At 47.9% G+C, this 20,154-nt stretch overlaps 1 protein-coding gene across 1 annotated transcript in view; it reads right to left on the bottom strand.

The window, feature by feature from the left end:
- Positions 1 to 763: 763 nt before the first annotated feature.
- ZNF827 (zinc finger protein 827) overlaps positions 764 to 20,154 on the bottom strand; it is a 154,924-nt gene continuing 135,533 nt past the window's right edge. The window contains exons 9-14 of the mRNA XM_054562789.1: positions 16,606 to 16,743; positions 14,350 to 14,521; positions 13,188 to 13,354; positions 7,968 to 8,159; positions 7,473 to 7,650; positions 764 to 4,067 (exon numbers count right to left, since the gene is read on the bottom strand). Of these exons, the coding sequence (XP_054418764.1) occupies positions 3,248 to 4,067; positions 7,473 to 7,650; positions 7,968 to 8,159; positions 13,188 to 13,354; positions 14,350 to 14,521; positions 16,606 to 16,743 (1,667 nt within the window). The 3' untranslated portion in view covers positions 764 to 3,247. The remainder of the gene's footprint in view (positions 4,068 to 7,472; positions 7,651 to 7,967; positions 8,160 to 13,187; positions 13,355 to 14,349; positions 14,522 to 16,605; positions 16,744 to 20,154) is intronic.

The following is a 20,154-nucleotide window of genomic DNA, read 5'->3' as shown; positions in this document are numbered from 1 at the left end:
GTAGTGGGTATTTTCTAAACTTATTTCAAATATACCGAAAAGTAAAAATCAGAACAATGCAAGACAAACCAAGCCCTGGGACTAACAGGTAGTCAAGGATGGCAACCAAGAAAGAAAAAGAAACAAGAGTATAGCCAACCTTTTTTTTTTTTTAATTAGAGTATATTATACTTCCAAACTGGATACACTAGAAATTGGCAATGCAACATAAGATGCAAAGGAATATACCAGTTACTGTCAAAATGACCCTGTACAGCCTTGTAATGCAAAAAGCTTTATACAATACAAATTTTCAGTAATGTACACAAACCTTGATAGTATGATCATCTGAGCATAATATGAGGGGTTAAAAAAAGGACAGAAGAAGGAAAGTGCTGAGAACACTAACTGCATTACTATATGGAAAAATAAGCTAGCTTTCATTGAAGAATGCATAGTGAAAACAACTGAAGTTAGTTGGCAGGTGAAATTTCCCAAAGACGTTAGTGTTTTACATGGAAAGGATATCATCCGTAGAATACATCCTTCCCTGAGTATCAAACGGCAAACCAAATTCAGGGGTACATAGTATCTCAGTGGAGTCTGAAAATGCTGTAGATTTTTTCTTTATTAATAACAATAATAATAATAATAATATAAAAAGTCAAACAAACTCCAAACACACCTTTTCTCACTCAGAAAACTTTTATAATTTACCAGAAAGATGGATGACTCTTTCCAAAGTGCTAAAAAAGTTGCCCAATTACATTAAGCATAACGACGTCATTCAAATACAAGTTCAGTGGCAAGCAGTGAAATGCATGGCATTCGGACAGCAAAGGTCTCCTTCCAACGCCCCTCTCGGCCTGGAGAGTCGCCGCCTAGGACCTCATATTGCACAAGCGGCGTGCTGTAGGGTCTGCAGTCCTCACGGTCAGAGCTGCCCTTGCAGGTTCTTAACCTTTTCTGCCAGCCTCTGTGGGGTCACCCATGGCCCGCTTTCCTGTCATCACTGAACTTGTAATTTTGAAAGCACATTATTAGCCAAGTGGCACATTCTCCATTATATGGGGATAAAGACATAACTTTAAAAAAAAAGAAAGAAAACCAACCCACCCATTAGCCCGGTATTCTTGGAGTGTATTATCATTGTCTATAGTGTCTTCTACTGAGACATCGACGTGGCGAGGTTGATCGGCATTTCAAACATGGCCAAGAACAAATGTCTGCTGGAGAATGGCCGAAGGTGCAGGAGCTTCCCGCCCTAGCTGGCTCAGCCTCCCTGCCCCCGGGGACATCTCCTTAGTGTAAACAGGTTTGCCAGGGCTGGGTGACTGGCAAAGGGAAGAAGTGTAGTAGACCTGCTAGGCCTGGGGGAGGAAGGGTGGGAGTGTGTGTGGTGGGGAACCACGGTGTGGACACACGGTACAGCCTTCTGGTTTCCTGCACAACTGTACCCACTTCAGGGGGGCTCTCAGTGAAGCAGGCTGACTAGAGGAAGAAAATTAGGGATGCTTTTATTTTCCCCTGATGAAACAGATGAAAAAAAAAATCCCAACTCTAGGATAACACCTGATGGAAAACAGCAACGCAGTAAGAAGCATTCCTCTTGTACACCACCAGTTCTTCCATAGATAAATAATATATAAACTTTTATATCCCAGACTTTCCATTATTGTACAAAGCACATTTCTTCCTGCTCTTTCAGCCTGTTTCATACAGGAAACTCTGTTGTCTTAAAAAATACAAGCCATTAACATATTCAGCCAAAGATTCTTTTCTTTTTCTTCTTTTTAAATCACCCATTACTTTTCAAGATGAGCAAAGGGCTCTGCAACCAATCGCATCTGCTTCTTGCTGCAGTAAAGTGCTGCACATAAGTTGCCATTTTAATGACCACAAAATAAGAGCTTTAAATAAGTATAAAGTTAGCCTCCTAGCAGGTTATATCTACCAGGCGTTAACAAAATGGAATACAGAATTATTAATAACGTGGAGACTAACTACCACTAGAGCCAGCGACCTGCAAACACAATGGACACGTCTCAGGGCATAAACAGAACCGTAGGACGAAACAGCACCTTGTGGTTGGGTGGTTATACGTCAACGAGGTTGCGACAAAATTTTCAAACATAGAGTCTACTCGTTCCATATAAAAGGTACATTATCTTCCTCTCAGTTTACTTTTTTTTTTTTTTTGCAGATGAGAAACAAAAACTAGTGCAAGACCAAAGCACTGTGCAAAACTGCCATTTCTTTTTTTTAGTCTGAGCATTTATACCCAGAATTGATCCAAACCCCTTTTAATCTCCTTGGCTGGATTTATTTATCAACCATAAAATTTTTCACTCACACTTTTTTTTCCTGCAAACAAATGGTAACCACTGAATTAATACATCATATATATATATATAATCTGCCCTTAAAAAAAGATGGGCTGCGTGTGTCCCACACGTGTTGTGTACGTATGAACACACACACAACACACAGCTTAGGTTTTGTGGTGTTGGCCGCGGTGCCGCAGGACATTTCCTCCAGATGCGCCGCTCGCTGCCTCGCGCCGTCCTCACCAGAGAAGACCCGAGCACGCGGGCTCGCTCTGTCAGAAATCCCCAGCGGCACCGCGGGTGTCCGTTGACCAAGTGCCAGGCCCCACCACTCTGTAGCCGTAAAACAGGGGAAGGGGATGGAGGAGCTCGGGGAGAGACTGCAGTGGATGAACAACCCAGGAGGGAAAAGCATGTTCATCGCTGTGAAAGAAGCCAGGACAAAAAAATGTGCAATAGAAATCTCATGGCACACGACACACGGCTTTCTCTTTCAGAATCCACAAACGCCCGCACACCCCATTCACCCAACAGAAAACAAAATGCACCGGTATATATGCTTACAAGTGCTGATTGCTATTAAGGACACTCTCTTTAGGGTTTAACAAGACAAAATTCCTTTCAGAGAAAATATGGAGAAGGGCTGAGAGTGGGCGTGGGCGGCTGGGGAGGCATGCCTCTGAAGGTAGATGTACGCAGTAGGTCACCTCTCTGAAGGGTGGATAAAGCAGCTTTCAGGTCAATGCAATAGGTGTACACACAGAGCCAATTCTCTATTCCTTACTAAAGATATACAGTACACGTGGTTCAGACCCACGGGGGCCTGTAGGTTTTGCAGCAACATACACCTGCTGGGGTTGTGTTTAAGTTTTTTGTGTGTGGTTTTTTGTTTTGTTTTTTTGTCTCTGTCACTTTGTTTTTGGTACAGAACATGGCTGCCCTCAGACAGTCTCCGCTCTTTCTCGTAGTCCGAGATAGGCGAGGAAGGAGTGTTTAGGGGAGGGGATGCTGGGAGGCGCAGTCTGAGGTCGGGGAGGGTGGAATGTGAGATCCAAGTGGTTCTTGGGGTATAACATTGTCAAGGGAATGAGATGGGCAAAATCCGAGTTCCGGTACTTGTCAAAGCGCAAAGGGGAGCCGTTGAAGGCTAAAGCCTTGAGTGCCAGGTTGGGCTCTGAGCTGCTGCCGTGGGCAGCCGTCAAGGCCACGGTCTGCAGAGCTTGGGAGGCGGACATGACCGACAGGGGAGACAAGAGATTCCGGGAGCTCCCGACGACGAGCAGCGGGGCCCCGGGGCCGGCTGGTTTCTTGGGGGCTGGACACAGGCCCTTCTTGTCCTCCTCGGGGCAGTCCCCACTCTGGTGCTTCTTGACGTGGCGGCTGAAGACGAAAGGGTGTGTGGTCTTGAACAGGCACTCTTCGCAGCTGAAGGTCTGGCGTGGCGCGTGCTTCAGCTTCTTGTGCAGGTTGAGATTGTCCTTGCGCTTGCAGCTGTAGCTGCACTGGTCACAGTGGAAGGGCCGCTCCCCGGTGTGCACGCGCACGTGCTCGATGAGCTTGTTGGCGGTCTTGGACAGGTAGCCGCACTGGTCGCACTTGTAGTGGTTGCCGAGGCGATGCTCCCGGGTGTGCGTCTCCAGCTCCAGCTGGTTGGCCTTCACCGTCTGGCAGATCCGGCACTTGTACTCCATCTTGTAGTGGGTCTTGAGGTGGCACTCCATGGCAGCGGGGCGGTTGGTGGAATAAATGCAGAACGGGCACCTGCCAGGGGAAGCAATGACAGGGAGGGTCAGCCAGGCAGGTTCTGCCGTGGCCCTGCTTCTACCCTCCTCACCGGCCCCCCTGCAAACCCTGAGGCCTGGCTGCCCCTGCCCAGCCCAGCCCTGCCGCCTCTTAGGGGTTAAGATGACCCTCTTGGGCTCTCTCTCCTGACAGAGCCGCCCCCGTGGAGGAGGAGCTCTGACGGGCGCTCAGCCTGCTCTGGGTCTCCTGGCGGGAGCAGCGAACACCAACCCTCAGGAGGGGGAGCAGAGGAAGCGTGAGAATTACATTAGCTGTGGCTCCCCTCCGGCCTCCCCACCCGGCCCCTTGGAGCCCTCCCCAACCCCCACTGGCCATAGCAGAGGTCTAAACCTCACGACCTCCCCTTTAGATGGGAGCAACACAAAGAATCGACGTTTCATGCACCACACCAAGCACACGCAGAAAGGCTAAGAGTTTTAAAGAACAGCTTACAGGGGGAAAGCTACCTCCAGCAAACAGAAAGTTGTAGGGTCAGAATCGTGCTTATGAGAGGCTGTTAGGATGAGAAGGCTTGCGTGTATGTGTGTGTGTGTGTGTGTGTGTGTATGTGTGCATGTGTGTGAGTGTGTGTGGCCATGGACCTGCACTCGTAGCAACTGTCTCCTACGGCTGTTTCTCCACCAGGAAGGAAGGCGAGGACCAGGACGGCCACGGGAGAAGGACACCCACCCCCCAGCCCGTCTACTAGTGAGGGATGAGGAGGGAGAGGGACACCTGCTATCCGGGGCTCGAAGACATTTTTCATACATTATTACATCATGGAAATAATAAGAATCCAACTGGATCATAAATTCTCAGCGGGCAGGACCATGTCTTACTCATCTTCTGCATTCTGTACAGTGCTTGGTAAGCACTCAGCACACGGTAGGCACTGGACGGGTCTCTACACGTAATTTAGGCAGATCTGGTCCCAGCTCCGTTACCTTACTGGGCTCTAGCTGGATACGCCCTGGGCCAAAGCCTGGGCCTCTCCGTGGCTCAGTTTCTCCATCCTATGCAATGAGGCTACGCTCGCCCCAGGCCTCCTGGCTGCCCAGAGGGGCTGGGAGGAGCGGTGGGGGCATGTCAGCAAATTCTGCTCTTTGAGAAGCTGCCAGGCTCGAGTCAGTGGCTGATATGATAGCTGTAGCGTGTTTGCTCTCTTTACGAACAGAATGCAAATGCAAAAGTGGCTGCCTCAGCTCTTGCCGGGCGCCTGCAGGGCAAGGCCCAGGAGTGAGTTGTCCCCTGAAGGTTGGGAGAGGTGTTCAGCAGAGCCCAACACGACCGAGTGCACCGTGCACTGCTCCTCAGCGCCAAGCCCGCCGTTAGCCTTGGAACCTCAGCTCACAGAAGAGTGCACACGAGAGAAATAAAAGCCCATTCCCAGGTCAGGTGCACACACAACCCCTACGCCAAGCTGGGCCTTACCTAGAGGAGTCTGAAACTCACCACTGTCCTGAGCTACGGCAAAAGAAAAATAATAGTATAATCTTATTTGATCTGCATTATGAACAGGATATAGAGTACAAGCAGTTCCATCACAGAAAAGCAATTTAGACATCGGCAGTCTGTTTCACTTTAAGGACGTTTCTGTGACCCACAGCTCAATCTTTCTTTCGCTGCTCAGGGCAAGTGCTAAGGGTGTAGCGGGGTCCCGTTATTTATCGTCAGGGCACTCTCTCAGGCAAATTAATTCTCTGATATGGCAAAGGGAAAACGAAACGAAACAAAACAAAACAAAAACAAAGACTCACTGTATAGCCAGAAGGCATAATCAATTTTTTCAAAGTATTCTTCTACTTGGTCATCCTAGAACATAAACTATTACACAGGGGACCGTTAGCACCGCACGGGAAGTGTCTGTACCGGCAAAGCATCAGCGTTCACTGTGCGTTCTCCCCAGTGGCTCGGAGGCTTGGGACCGTCAGGTCCCCGAGGAGAGGCTGGCTGGCAGAGCCGCGACGGCCGGCCGCAGAGGTAATGGCTGTGACTGGGCTACTGGGAAGGGCAAGGGGCACTGGTCCAACCACAGAAATGCATGGGTTTTCTTTTTAAATAAGAGTGCACAAATATTTAGAAAGGGACAGTGGGAACAAACCAAATCGAATTCCCATTTATTAGTTGTCTTGAATTATAACCGCCCCTCCCCCATCCCTGGAGGGCTCCCCTCCCCCTCCCGCCTAAGCATCCCCGAGACGACAACAAAATGGAGTTCCACAGTAGGTGCTGCTCCCCAACTCCGCTGCTGGGCAGTTTTCTGACTGGGCAGGAGCTGGGGGGAGACAGCCCTGCACGGCCCCCAAGACTCGCCTCCCAGGGTCCTGGGTCTCTCCATCCCGCGCCCACTCAGGACAGTCACCCCACCCCTCTGGCAAGTTGCAAGTTTCAAAGATCGAAATGTTTTTAAAACAAGGTGCCCCCCTTTTATTGAGTAAAATGTAATTTTCCATTTCTTTATATTACATAATCATTTCAGCTAAGCATAAACAATTTTGCCTTGAAAACTGTGTGTCTTTCAGTGCCCGACATACACTTCTTTCTCTTTCCTAGTCCCTAAGTGCCTTGTGAATGGGGACCCCAATTTCAGAATCACTGGAAGATTAAATTCTGGTTATGGTAGGACGTAAACTTCCTTAGGGTGGAAATTAGGTTTTATTTCTTGTTTGCCCTCTAGAACCTATTATCACGCCAGACGCACAGTGCCTTGGGTAATAACTGATTAGTCTCACTTCAGACCAGAGGGCTTCTTACAAATCCCACTTAATGATGACGCTAACTGGCTAGGTCTCTGTGTGTGCGTGCGGGGTGGTGGTGATCTGTGAACAACGTGACTGAAGAGGTCAGACCTCAGGCAGGGAGACCCCAAAACCAGTTCCTGGGAAGGTAGAAGGCATGTTTCAAGAGGCACACGGCCCGTGCAAGAAAAACGCTGTCTCCGGCCTGTTCACATGGGCCGAGTTCCAATATTTGGGGTGGGGTATGGATGGAGTGGTTGTAATGCTTATTTAAAGATATATGGCAAATCACCTAAAAAAAAAATAGAACTGCAGTGACAGTGGAATGCTTTACACTTGGGGACACTAACCCAAGTGCACTAATATCAAGTCTGAACAAAACTCCAGGGGCGTGGGACGAACCCGCCCCTGCGTGCTGACCTGCTCCCACGTGCCATCCTGCATCCTCCTGCTGATGTCTGCTGACCCTCTCGGGGACGGGTCTAATTCATAGCCAGCTGAAGGCAGCCGAGGGGCCCGCTTAACTCCCCTCATGCCGAGTTCTCCCTCTCCGTGACCCCAAACCCTTCAGGGGAGGGGACAGGGTAAGGGGGGGAAGGGTGTTTAATAACAACACAGTAAAAGGTTCTGTACTTGCTTTCCTTACTTGAGCCCACCGGTGGGGACAGTGTGGCATTTCTTATGCTCCAGCAGCTGTTCAGGGGTCTTCATGAACTTGTGGCACACGTCACACTCAAACATCCGGGTGATGAGGTGTATCTGCAGGTGGCGCTCAAACATGTTCTTCGTCTTGCAGACAAAGTTGCAAAAAACGCATTCGAACCCTGGAAGGACCGGAGCTGGGTGTACAGGTGCATGGGGCAGAGGGACAGGAGGGAAGGAGCAGGGCCGAGGTCCCCTTTCTTCACCCCTCACCCCAGCTTATACCCTTCTGGGTGCTGTTCCCTGCATCTCTGTGTAAAAGAAGTTACAGCTTTGGAGTCAATATCACATGCCCCGTCCTTCCACCACAGACTGGGTGCCGATCAAGGAAAAAGAATATTCCTGGACCTGATACCTGTTTCCAACATCAGTCCTGACCAGGGGTCATCCCTCCAGAGTCGGGGGGCGGGTTAAGCAGTCCGACCCACCTGCCCCTTACCTTTCTCTGGCTTCTCCTCACTGTTCAGCGAGGGCTGGCTCCCAGGCACGACAGAGATGACCAGCAGGTTGTTCCCGCTCTTGTTTTTCTGGGAGCTGTCCGAGTCGTCTTTGCTGTTAGCCGAGTCACTCAGAGCAGACAGGGAGGATGACGAGGGGCTATTTGATTCGCTCGGAGTCTTCATGTCTTCCCCTGAAAAACAAAAAAATGCAAGTCTGTTCCTCAGGAGGTGTAAACCCCAGAACGACAGCAGTCGGGGGTGGTGGGGTTGTGCCTCGTGGCTACATCGCCATCCAGAAGGCACAGGCTGAGGTTCCCAGCTCCTCCAGGACACTCCCTGGGGCCCCAGGTCCCGGTCACCTCCGGGAATGACAGTCACGGTACTTGGGGCCAAAAGCGGGCACTTGTTCACTAAATGAGTGTTTATGGAGGTCTTACAACAATGAAAATAAAATGACAATAGCAGTTAAGATGTACTAAAAGTGTTACCAAGTTCCAGAAACTGGGTCCTGCTTTCAGTGCTTTGCCTCATTTTATGCTCTAGAAAAGACTGTCGAGGTACAACTGTTATCGCCCCCACTTTACAGACGAAGGAAGGGAGGCACTGTACGGCTAGTCGGCTGGTCTGCCTCCAGAACCTGTGCTCTTCCTCAGTGCACTGAATTCTGCCTCCGAGCCAGGAGTAAACGGTCAACAGACCATTAGAATCTAGTGTCAGTAGACTTTTGCTTCCATTCAAGATAGTGCATCAGAGACGGGATTTACCGTCGCTGTGAAACAACTGAAAAAACCAGACAGAACACATCAAACAAGAATTTTCACAGTATTGGACATCAGGCAATGATGAAAAGTGATCCCTGAGAGGGAGAAAGAGAAGAGGTGGGCCCTCTGACTGCCCTGCGCCCATCCGGGCTGCAGTGTGGGGAGGCGGGATGGAGGGGGAGCCAGAAGCAGCTGCTGATCTGAGGAGAGCGAGCTGAGGGTCTGGGAGGGCAGCATGGCTGGACCTCGCAGGACAGAGCACCAGAGATGAAAAACTCAGAGGACTGCAGAAGGTCTCCTGTTTGTGAGTGTTCAGCAGAGTACGGACCAGAGCATGTGTTGGAGCCATCTGAAAGGCTTAGAGAGCAGTGTCTGTTTCCACCAGCCAGACTGGCAGAAAACCTCCTAATTCCCAGGGCACTGGGCAGAAAATGGAGGAAGAGCTTTTAGTAGTGGGTAATAATTAGCCCTAAATGGAGCACTGTGCCAGACCTGTCTGACAAGTCATGAGAGCAAGACCCAAGAGGATCAAAGTTTCCAAGTAATTAACTGGTCAAGAATAGTTATAGGAATATTAAAATATACAGCACCTTATAAGGTAAAAATCACAATGTCTGACACCCAAATAAAAATTCTCAGGCATGCAAAGAAACAAGAAAACACAACCTGAACGGGGAGAATATCAACCAATGGACACTGACCCAGTTGCTGGAATTTGCAGATGAGGACATAAGAGCAGGAATATAACTGTATTCCTTGTGTTCAACAAGTTAAGCAGAGAGATGGAAGATATAAAAAAGACCCAAATCAAATTTCTAGATGAAAATGACAATGTCTCAGATGAAAAATACCCTGGATGGGACTACTAGCAATTTAGACACAGCAGAAGAAAAGATCAGTGCAGTTGATGATGACGGCAATAGAAATGATCTAAAGCGAGAGAGAGAGAAAAATCACAGAAATAAAAAGAGCCTCAACAAACTGCGCGGTGCCTTCAGTCAGCCTAATATAGGTTTAACTTGTGTCCCTGATAGAGTGCTGAGCACCAAAAAAAGTATTTGACAACTTGCCAAGTTTGAGAAACACCACATACCCATAGATCTAAGAGATGGAATGAGCCCCAAGCATAAGAAAGATGAAGAAATTTATACAAGGGACATCATAATCAAATTGCTTAAAACCAGTGATAAAGAAAAAGTCCTAAAAGCAGCCAGATGAAAAAGGAAACATTACGTGCAGAGGAACAAACATAAGGATGACAGATTTCTCACTGGAAATAATGCAAGTGAGTAGTTGAATAACATCTTTAAAGTACTTAAACAGCTATGAAGATGTATTTCAAAAACAAAGGCAAAAGAAAAACTGATATAAGAAAAGCTGAAAGACTTCATTACCGCAGACCCGTGTAATAAGAAATATTAAAAGAAATTCTTCAGGCAGAAGGAAAGTGACACCAAATGTAAAAACGGATCTACAAGAAAGAATGCAGATCACCAGAAAGAACTATGTGAGTAACTGTGTGGGTTTCTCCAATTATTGAAATCTCTTTAAAAAGTAATAAAACTAATTTTGTTTTAAACACCAGTAATAATGTAAGGTTTATAACACATATATAAGTAAACACACGACAACAATAACATAACGGCTAGGCAGGGGGAAGTATGCTATTGTGAGGTCGCATACAATACTATGAGCGCATATATTATTCATGGTTCAAGAGGCTCAATATTGTTAAGATGTCCACTCTCTCTAAGCCAATTCAACACTACCCCACAGTTTTATGTCAAGATAGAAAATACCAGGAGACTGTGTTGCCAATCCAAGGAGTAGATTTATCCTACTCCGGTGTTTCCTTAAGATTAAATTTTAGGTTAACATTACTATTCTGCTGGCTGATTTTCTTCCCCATAGGTAAATTCCCAAAAGTGGGATTGCTGGGTCCCACAGCAATACATTTTCGAGCTTCTTGGTATATATTACCTAGACAGTTCCCTAGGTTCTACCACTTCGCAGGGCCACAGGCGCAAGAGTTACCAGTAGCATCTGGCAACACTGGGTGACCCTATAAAATGTGCTCCTAACCGAGTAGGTTAACAGAAGCCACTCATGACCTTTACTCTGGCCACTTAGTGAGGTCGGACATTTTTCATTATGTTATTAAGTGATTAGCTTTTATTTATTTTATTGTAAATTGAGTGTTCATGTTCTTTGTACATTCTTCACTTACAGACCTAAAGTGTTTCTTACCAGATGAACTTTCTATACAAATATATTAGTTTTTCTGGTCCTTTTTACAAACACATTTTCAGAATGTGTGGGTTTTTTGTGGGGGGGGGGTGTGTGTTTCCCTCTCTTCTTTTACAAAAAAAAAAAAAAAAAAAAGGAAATCTTCATGTGTCCAATCTCTTGATTCTTTTCCTTTGTGATTTCTTGTTATGCCATAAGCTTTTACAAATCCTCCTCACTGTGCTCGATGAATATTCTAGTCTATTTTTTTCAAGCCTTTCCAGGGCAGATTTGTAAACAGGGACTGTTTAAGTTATTTCCGTGTCAGTGTGAGGTAAAGTATTGATGGTTGTATTTTCTAAATAGCTATTCAAAGTCCTCAATGCCATTATCACAACATTTAAAAATTGTAGCAAAACTTGCACTGAGGAAGTCGCATGAGCACCAGAGGGAGTATTTTCGCCTTGCTGATATACATGCTCTGCAGGGGCCAGAAGCTGGGAGTGGGAGGAAGGGAATAAAGAGTGGTCACTGCAGACGCACCCAAGCAGAGGACGGGCTGCCGACGGCCGCTCAGCACCCCATTCGCAAGCGCGCCTTGGGTAAGACTGGCCAGCAAGGAAGTCTGAGACAGGCCAAATGAAAATGTTCTGTGCTGACTCAGGCTCGTCCTGCAGAGCACAACTTCATTTAGGTAAGAGGGCGGCACTGCAGGTTTCCCAGGGCCCTGGAGTGAAAGGTGCCCGTTCCTGTGAAGGTTAAGGAAACTAGAGAACAAGACTTACAAAATTGGAGACCAAGTCCGGCTTCTTTCAGCCTTTGTGATTCTGTGGTTTTCTTGAGGGTGGTGGTGGAAGGGGCTGTGGAATGGGGAGGGAGCAGGAAGGTTCTCGGCTGGTTTTAGGCATGTTCTGGTGTGGAGAAGGTTAGAAGAATGGGAAAAGAGAGAGAGGAAAAGAAAAAGAGTATCTGAAAAGCCAGTGGAAATGGGAGAGAGGCTGGCCTGTCCCTCCATTAGCTGCTCCAGAACTGCTGCATGTAATTTGTCTCCAACGTGGGACTCCCAGCTCACCTGTGGCCCATGGTGCTAACGTGGTTATGGTGAGACAACCGACTGTAAAAATGGCACCCTCTCACTCAGCAGAATGGCTCTCTGCATACTTCCAAGTCAGAGCTGCTAAACTTACTGACAAAAACAAGCTTTTATTGTTGTTGGCACCATGGCACCAAGGCGGCCAGGAAAGCACAGAGAGATCCTTCTCGGCCACGTCCATTGTCAGCACAAATGTCAGGGAAACGTCCCTTCTTGAATCCTTCAAGTGCTGATTATGTGAGGGGCCGACCCAACACCCGGGGCTGCAGTGAGCCACATCGGCTTGTAATCTGTAAGCGCTGCGAACGCAGGGAGCTCCTCCTCATTCTCACATAATGACTCCGTGCTGGTGTCATTTGTAACCATCACTTGCGAGAGGATAATTGCACGGCTAAGTCAAAATGTTAACATCATTAAATGGAAGAAGTTAACCAGGATGGCAAGAGTCGGAAATGAAAGGCGAGCACTGGCACAGTCTCAGCCGTGGCCTAGGGAGTGACCGGGCTCTCGGGAGACTCGGGGTTTCTTTGCCTCTGCACGGACCGGCCACGCGGCACCGTGGAGGGTGTCAGGGCTGCCGTCTCCCGGCGAGGAGCAGAGCCCGCAGAGGCAGGTGCGCCATGCCCTGGCCCAGCAACGCAGGGAGACGCAGCCCTCGCCAAGGGCTGTGTGGGGCTGCCAGGACAGCAGCAATACAGGAAGAAGGCTCTAGAATGGACACTGTCCAGGTCTGAGTTTCTGGAGTCACGTCCTATGGCTGACCTCGGACAGAATACCTCACCTCTGCTAAGCCTCGGTTCTCGGCCTCTAAACCATGACAACAGTACTGACCTCAGAGGGTCTGTATGAGGCTTACACGGGATCCAGCGTGCAAAGGTGCCGGCCTGGGACATCGGGAGAGCTTAATGGCTGTTACCAAGGTGATGGTGATGACAAGCCGACAGCTCAGCCGGTGCACAAGCTGGGCCTGGCCGTGGCACCGTGGCTACGGGGAAGTGTGGCTCTGCTACCGGGGGACGCTCTTCCTTCTGAGGAAGGAAATGTCAGTGTCACAGGACGAGGAGGACGCTTCTGCCTGGTGGGCGGGCAGGCTGGGGTGGCGGGGAACGGAGGCGGGAAGGTCCGGCAGGGACGGTCACCTGTGTGCTTGGTGCCGATGTGAGCCTTAATCTCTGCTTCCTCCATGGTGACGAAGTCGCAGGCGGTACAGCAGATGGAAAACATCCACTGCTCCTTGTCCACGTGGAGTGACATGTGGCTGACAAACTGGACATTGAGCTCGGTCTCAAATCCACACACATGACAGCTATATGAGCGGAGGAAGGGAAAGAAGGGAGAGGAGTGATATTCTCAGTGAAGGCTGCCCGGGTATGCCCAGCGCACTCAGAGAGTGCGCTTTCACACACGTGACCTCCCCACCGAAAGGCTGGCGTCAGGGAAGTCTGCTGCTTGCTGGGTGCCTGGGAGTGGCCGCCGTCCTGTAACAGTCCCCTACATGCTCTAATGATGCCAGATCATCATAGAGTTAACTAAAAATCACAGATTCCAGATGCTGCACGTCTCCTAACAGATTCCTTGGGACAAGGCGATGCAGGACAGCCTTGCCAAGATACGAGCGGCGCGGGTGCGTGGGGCCCCTTGGAGCCGCCTCCGGGGCCTTCCGCGCAGGAATGGAAGCACAGGCTGTGGGACGGCTCTCCTGCCTGTGACAATTCCCGACAGAAGCCACCCATCCATGGAGACATTTCGGGCAAAAGCAAGTTTCTACCAACCTGTATGGCCTCTCTCGTGGATGAGATCTGGTAGAAGGCCTGAAACGTGGGGTTTTATGGCAACCGAACCAAATATGGATTTATGGTTGGATGTGGGAGAAAACCATAAAATCCACATATGAAAGGACAACATGACTCGGGGAAAATATGCTATGCGTCAGGGTTCTCAGGTTTATTTTTTCTGGTTTTTTTTTCCTTAGGACAATCCCCAGGAAGCAGCAGTGCTCAGTTACAAAGGGGGGAGCCGACCAGACGCACAAACCTACAAGCTAATCATCCCCAGAGCCCTGCCGCTTTCTGCTGCTCCGCCCCGGGGAGCCACCTCCACGGCCATTTCCCTTTCAATTAATTCCACCGGGGCAGCCATGCCAGGAGAGGAGTCACTGCAACAGCAGGGTTCAGTCTAAGCAAAGCGACAAGGAAAACGCAGGTCGGCGTGCTGACTGAGCAGGGGCCTCGTCACGCCTGCGTTGCAGACGGGCAGGGAGTGTTGGGAAGGCTGGACCCCTGGGTTCCAGCCACAGCTCACCTGTAATAATAAGGGTGCTTCTTCCCGTCACTGCCTTCAGAGGTGACGGCGCTGACAATGTCCTCAGTGTCCGTACTCACCAGCTTCACCGAGTGGACGGTCAGGTGCTGGTTCAGGTTCGCACGGCACTTAGCAGCATAGGGGCACAAGTGGCATTTGTATTTTCTTTCCTCTGGGGAGAAGGAACAGGAAAAGACCCCGGCCGAGCTCAGAAATGAAATCCCAACACCTTGCAAGAGACCACTGAAAGGTACGGAGGAAAGGGGAGTTCACGTCTCGTTTCAAGCGAAGACAAAGGGAAGGCCTTGGAATTGTAAATATCTAAAAAGTCTTTATCCAGCAGGTCATGCCTGTATTAATACTTCCAAGGATAAAAGAAAGTCTCAGGGCAATTGGGCCGTCTGCTTTCTCCTGGACACCCACAGGCTAAGATGGGCTAAAAGCACCGCATGTTGTGTGTGACTATGCACATGGCTCCCCATGTGACGGGGTGGGTGGGTGCTGAGCTGCGGGCAGGGGAGGGAAACAGTGTTCATAGGACCGGTGTGTAAAAGAAGCCACAGCATTTTCTCTAAACTCTAGGCCGGGGTCAGCCAAGAAATAGGAAAGCTAATGAAATTAAAGGAAAAAAAAAAAGACTCGTGTGAAATAATTTAATTGGAAATTTACGTTTTACATAAATAAAATAAAACATTTCAATTAATTTCTTAATGGAAACGCTCTCCTAAAACTGACACTGTTTCAGGCCTGTTTCCAGAGTGGCAGTCTGAATTCATTCGGGTAATCAAGCAAATTAGAGTGAAAGGAGCAGGCTCTGCTTTTACTGCACAGCTAAAGGGACGGATGGTAGCTGAAGACGAAAACTACCTCATTTTCTGTCCTTAGCGTGCTCACCTTCTAACACTGAGCTTGCCTTCCAAGAACACCCATCTTATCTACTTCACAGGGAAGGACACAGAAAAGATTTTTCACAACAAAACCTAGGGCGCCATTATGATTACAGTGACCTAGGAATTCCCCTCTGCCTGGAGCTGCAGTCCTTTGCGGCAGGTGTAGGTACGGCGTGTCCCCCTTTTGTTCCTTCTAGATGTCTGCAATCTGTGTTTTGATCTTCTTCCTTTTCTTTGACCTGATTAGGTAGGACACTTTATTGGTCTTCGGTTATTTTAAATTTCATTGAAGTAAGTGTACAGCATGTGGCCTAGAAAATGTCCACTTTTTTGAACATATTGAAGTGTTTTTTTTTTTTTTGTGGCTAGGTATATGACTAAATTTTGTCTAGTAGCTTAATATTTAAGATTAAAAATGATGATATATATAAAAAAGAAAATCTTGTCGTATTAATTGTGTCCCGCCTTTTCGATTTCATGTGATAAGCAAAACCTCTATTCATTTTATCATTTTGTTTTCCATTTCTTATAAATAAGATACATTTGAACTTTTAAAAAGTCTGATCTTCAGTGCAAAAGTTGAAAATTTCATTTCATTATTTCCATCTTAGTTTTATGTTTACTATTGATTTTGACATATTTTTTAAAAATGATTTTAGAAAGAGGAAACGGGGGAGAGGGGAAAAGAGAGAGGGAAACATTGCTTTGTTGTTTCACTTATTTATGCATGAATTGGTTGTTCCTTGTATGTGCCCTGACCAGGGATTGAACCTGCAGCCTTGGCGTATCCAGACAACATTCTAACCACTGAGTTAGCCATCCACGGTCTGTACCGTATTTCTTTTTGTCTTCACTTATTTTTGCTGCATTGATTACATTAACATTTATTCCTCCTTTACTTCTTAACTTGGTTGCTTTCTTGTTCCCAACACACAGAATCAGCCATATTTCTTTACTATTATATGTAAATAAAGACAGCAACTGTTCCTCCACCAAGGTGCTCTTCATCCCTACCACTCCCACCTACAATAAGGTGAGTGATACCAATAAGATGGGGTACAGACCCATCCCCTGGGCCAACAAGAGCAATAAACTCCTTAAGAGTCGAGGAATTTTTACCCGGATGTGCCCAAGTGTGCATCTTTTCTCATCAATCCTACTTGAGCTCTGTGAGTCCTTTCAATACAAATAAAAAACCTTTTGCAGGGCCCTATTTGAACCTGCCTGGTAAAATAGCTTGAAAAGGTCAGGATGAAGACATGCCCACCACTTCCGGTTACAATTCTCTCAGTGACACTCAGCTTCTTGACGAGAGAGAAGCTGGGGACCCGGATGGGGCGGGCACAGCAGGGAGGCCCGGACTCACCTGTGTGCAGCGAGAGGTGTCGGGACAGCGTCTGCTGTCGGCCAAATACTTTCCCACACACGTCACAGGGAAAGAGCTGGTCATTGAATTTCCAGGACGGCAGCCCATTGCCTGCCTCTAGTACGAGCTTTTCTGTTTCTGGACCAAAAGAAAAAAGGATCATGAGGAATAACCGAGGCAACATGAGCATGTTTCAGTCTAGTCAACATTTGGGATTTAAGCAGAGGTTTTCTTCTGAAGAATGTGGCTGGCATCGGCAAATAAGTCCCAGTAACCTCTGGTCTTCATGCTCATTTACTGTCTCTAAGAAGGCTATTCTTGAAAGAAGTGATGTGGCGGCCAACGATCAGGTCTCCGGTATTTCCTCTCTTTCATCACTAAAGATCAGCCAACCCAGCCCTCCAGTAGGTTGGTAGCGTGGTTTAGCGCTATGTCTACTCTACAATCAGTAGTGAATAAAAAAATTGTTCAACGGTTGAGCTGTATGTAAAAATTCCAGAAATGCAGACTTTTGCCACAAGATAGTAAATCAAGAATGCGGAGTCTCAGATTCTGATGCAAAAACAAATGGTTCAGTCCCTTGGAAGGAAATATGCTTTCACTGCCCTTTATGATGAAAAGCTTTGCCCGACATTCAAAAGGGCTGTACAACATCTCTAATGAGGAACTTAGGTCACAGAGACTCAGTGATGACAACTGCAAGTTGCTTGCTATGATCAGGTGTTTGTGCCCCCCCCCCCCACACATTCATTAAGTTGAAATCCTCATCCCCAAGGTGGTATCAGGAGGTGGGCCTTCTGGGAAGTACTGAGGTCATGAGGGTGGAGCCCTCCTGAAGGGGTTTGGTGCCCTGATAAAAGCAGCGCCACAGAGCTCCCTCACTCCTTCCACGTGTGAGTTGAAGGGAAAAGTCTGTGACCCAGAAGAGGCCCCTCACATGCCCACACAGGCACTGGGATCTTAGACACCCAGCCTCCGGCACTGTGAGAAATACACTTATGTTGTTTTGTTTTGGTAGTGTGAATGGACTAAAACACCCTTCTGCTTAAAACTCTCTTAATGCAAAGTGCACAGCTTGAATTTTCCCAATGTCTCATTATATTTGGGAGAAGTTGTATGTTCCTAATTCCCAGGCATGAATGAAATAAATGGACATTAATACAGTTCTCTGTCACCTTAAAAACATTTTATTTTCTCATCAACATCCATAGGATTGCCTTTAATTTTCTTTACCTCATTTCTTCCCCCTGAACTCCAGTGGATTATACAAACCTTCCTTCGATAGTAATATAAGGAGTTAGGAGAAAGAGAAAGCACCAAAAGAGGAAAGGGGATGCTTCCACAAGGACAGCTGCCTGGACCACCGAAAGGCCTTTAGGCCTTACTTTGGATAAGACAAATTATTTACTGGGTTCATAGCTTGTCCTCTACTTCAGTCAATTACTTCTTCTTAAAGCACAGTACTGCTTTACAGAGCTGGGTACCATGTGGCGAAGATTACGCGATGGAAAAGACTTCTTAGAAGATCCAAGCAGATGAAAATTCTCAGGCCACCACTCAGAGACAACATTGGGTAAAGAACTTGATTTCACAGTTTGGTTAAAACTGCTTCCCCAATAGAGGCTGCCCCCGGCATTTGGGTGCACTGACTGGATCAATTTTCATTTGAATGCCAGACAGTATAATCTAAGAGGAGGAGAAACAAACCCGGGCGTGTTTGGAAAGGGGGGTGGGTGGGAGGAATGATGGAGTGATGGTGAAACTGCAATAATGTTCGCTGTGAGGCACCTGCCAGCAATGCCAACCCTGATAAGGCGCGTTTATTGATTTGTCAGCGTTAAAACATTGCTCTTTGGGCCTCAGAGACAACAGCTAGTCTTCTTGTTCAAGTTGGAATGTATGACGAAAAACTTCTAAAGGGGAAGGGGCAGAATTATGGAGGAAAGGAGGGGAGTAGAGAGGCCATCAACCTGCTGAGGACAAGAACCACTCTGAGATGACTGTCCTTGAGTCCAAGCAGTGGGCCTTTGAGCCACGTAGCGATGAGAGGGCAGTTCGGTGTGTAATCAAAACAGCGCTTCAAAGCAGGATGATAGTAATAATTACAAGGAGAGGTCAAGAGGGTACAGGGTCTTCCACTACATTCACGATAAGAATGAATTAACTGAGTCACATTCCAAACAAGTAGATGCAATTAAAAATAAAGAAGCCTCTTAATTCTTTCAAGTATTAGTCATGTACTCGAGCAACTGAAGCATCATGAAAAGTCTAATCCCCTCCTGGCCTTGAAGGACTCTCCCAGCTACAAAGACTGGGCTTCAGCGAAGTGGAAAGAACAGCCTGCAGCGGTGATGGGACAGGCCAGAGCCACCGTGGGGCGTCCCTCCCTGCCAGTGCCGGGACCCCAAGCCCTGTCCAGGGATCGGCTCCTCTCCCTGCTTGCTGTCTGCATTGCTGTGGCCTCCTGTTTTCATTTCTCATGCACTGCGGCAACCACGAGCCACGGGGAACCTTATCCCAGGACATGAACTTGAAATCACAGCTGGATGAGGCTGTGGGGTTGAAGACCCCAGGGGAGGTGTATGACTTTGACAAAACAAGTACTGAAGTCAAAGGCCCACGCCCCTTTCCATGGGGCCAGAAAGCAGCTCAGCAGATGCCATAATCTTCCGTGTTGCCTTTGAACAGTTCCAGCCAAATGCCATGGGAGAACCTCAGACACTTTTTTGATTCATCCTTCTCAGTCTTTCAACGCATCCAATCATTCACCAGAAGCTGTTGATCTTACCTCAGAATCTTTTTGACTCCCTCCTCTCTGTCTTTCAACACATCCAATCAGCCACCCAAAGCTGTCCGCCTAGTTCTAGAGTGAGATTCACCTGTGACGGCGCCCAGCAAGGACAAGCTCTTAAATGTCTACGGTCTGCCTTTTTGAAGCAGGGCTGGCCCACACTGTCCCTGAGAGCTGCCAGCTGCGACCACAGGTCCCCTGGAGGCATTCCAGAAGAGAGGAGCACATTTTGTCCCCAGTTCTTGATGATCCAAAGTTTTCAAAAATATCTTCAAACATTGCAACTGTGAACCTATTGATGAAGAAATACTTCTAAAAGCTGATACGTAGGCTGGCTCTAATTTCCATGCATCAGCCATATGGATGGTAACCCTATGTAAGGAGGCCACTGCGGGGACGGTGGCGAGTGTCCTGTGGGGTGTACATTCTAAAGCTTGGTTCTGAGATGCAGACGCCGGGCTCCATCCCCGTCGCCGTGCACTGGATGAGCTGGCCTGGCGACCGCCGGGGTCACACACTACAGGTTTAACAAAAAGATATCATCTTTCAATTGTGTGCATATGTGTGTGTGGACAACAATGTGGAAGCTCACATGGACATGTTTTTATGTAAAGTTTTTCTATTCTTTGGTTTCAATAATTCTGGAAACCTAGACAAAACTAAAAAGGAGCCCGACTGCCTTAACCGAGTCACCGTCTCTCACCAGGGTTTCTGCAAAAGGCTCCAACAGTCTCCCTGCCACCACCAGCCTCTCTCCA

The sequence above is a fragment of the Pteronotus mesoamericanus genome, unplaced genomic scaffold (genome assembly GCF_021234165.1).
Source record: "Pteronotus mesoamericanus isolate MK-2021 breed Mesoamerican mustached bat unplaced genomic scaffold, CSHL_Meso_final contig_163, whole genome shotgun sequence".
In the NCBI taxonomy this organism is placed as follows: Eukaryota; Metazoa; Chordata; class Mammalia; order Chiroptera; family Mormoopidae; genus Pteronotus; species Pteronotus mesoamericanus.
This window is presented reverse-complemented; position numbering and strand designations above follow the sequence as displayed.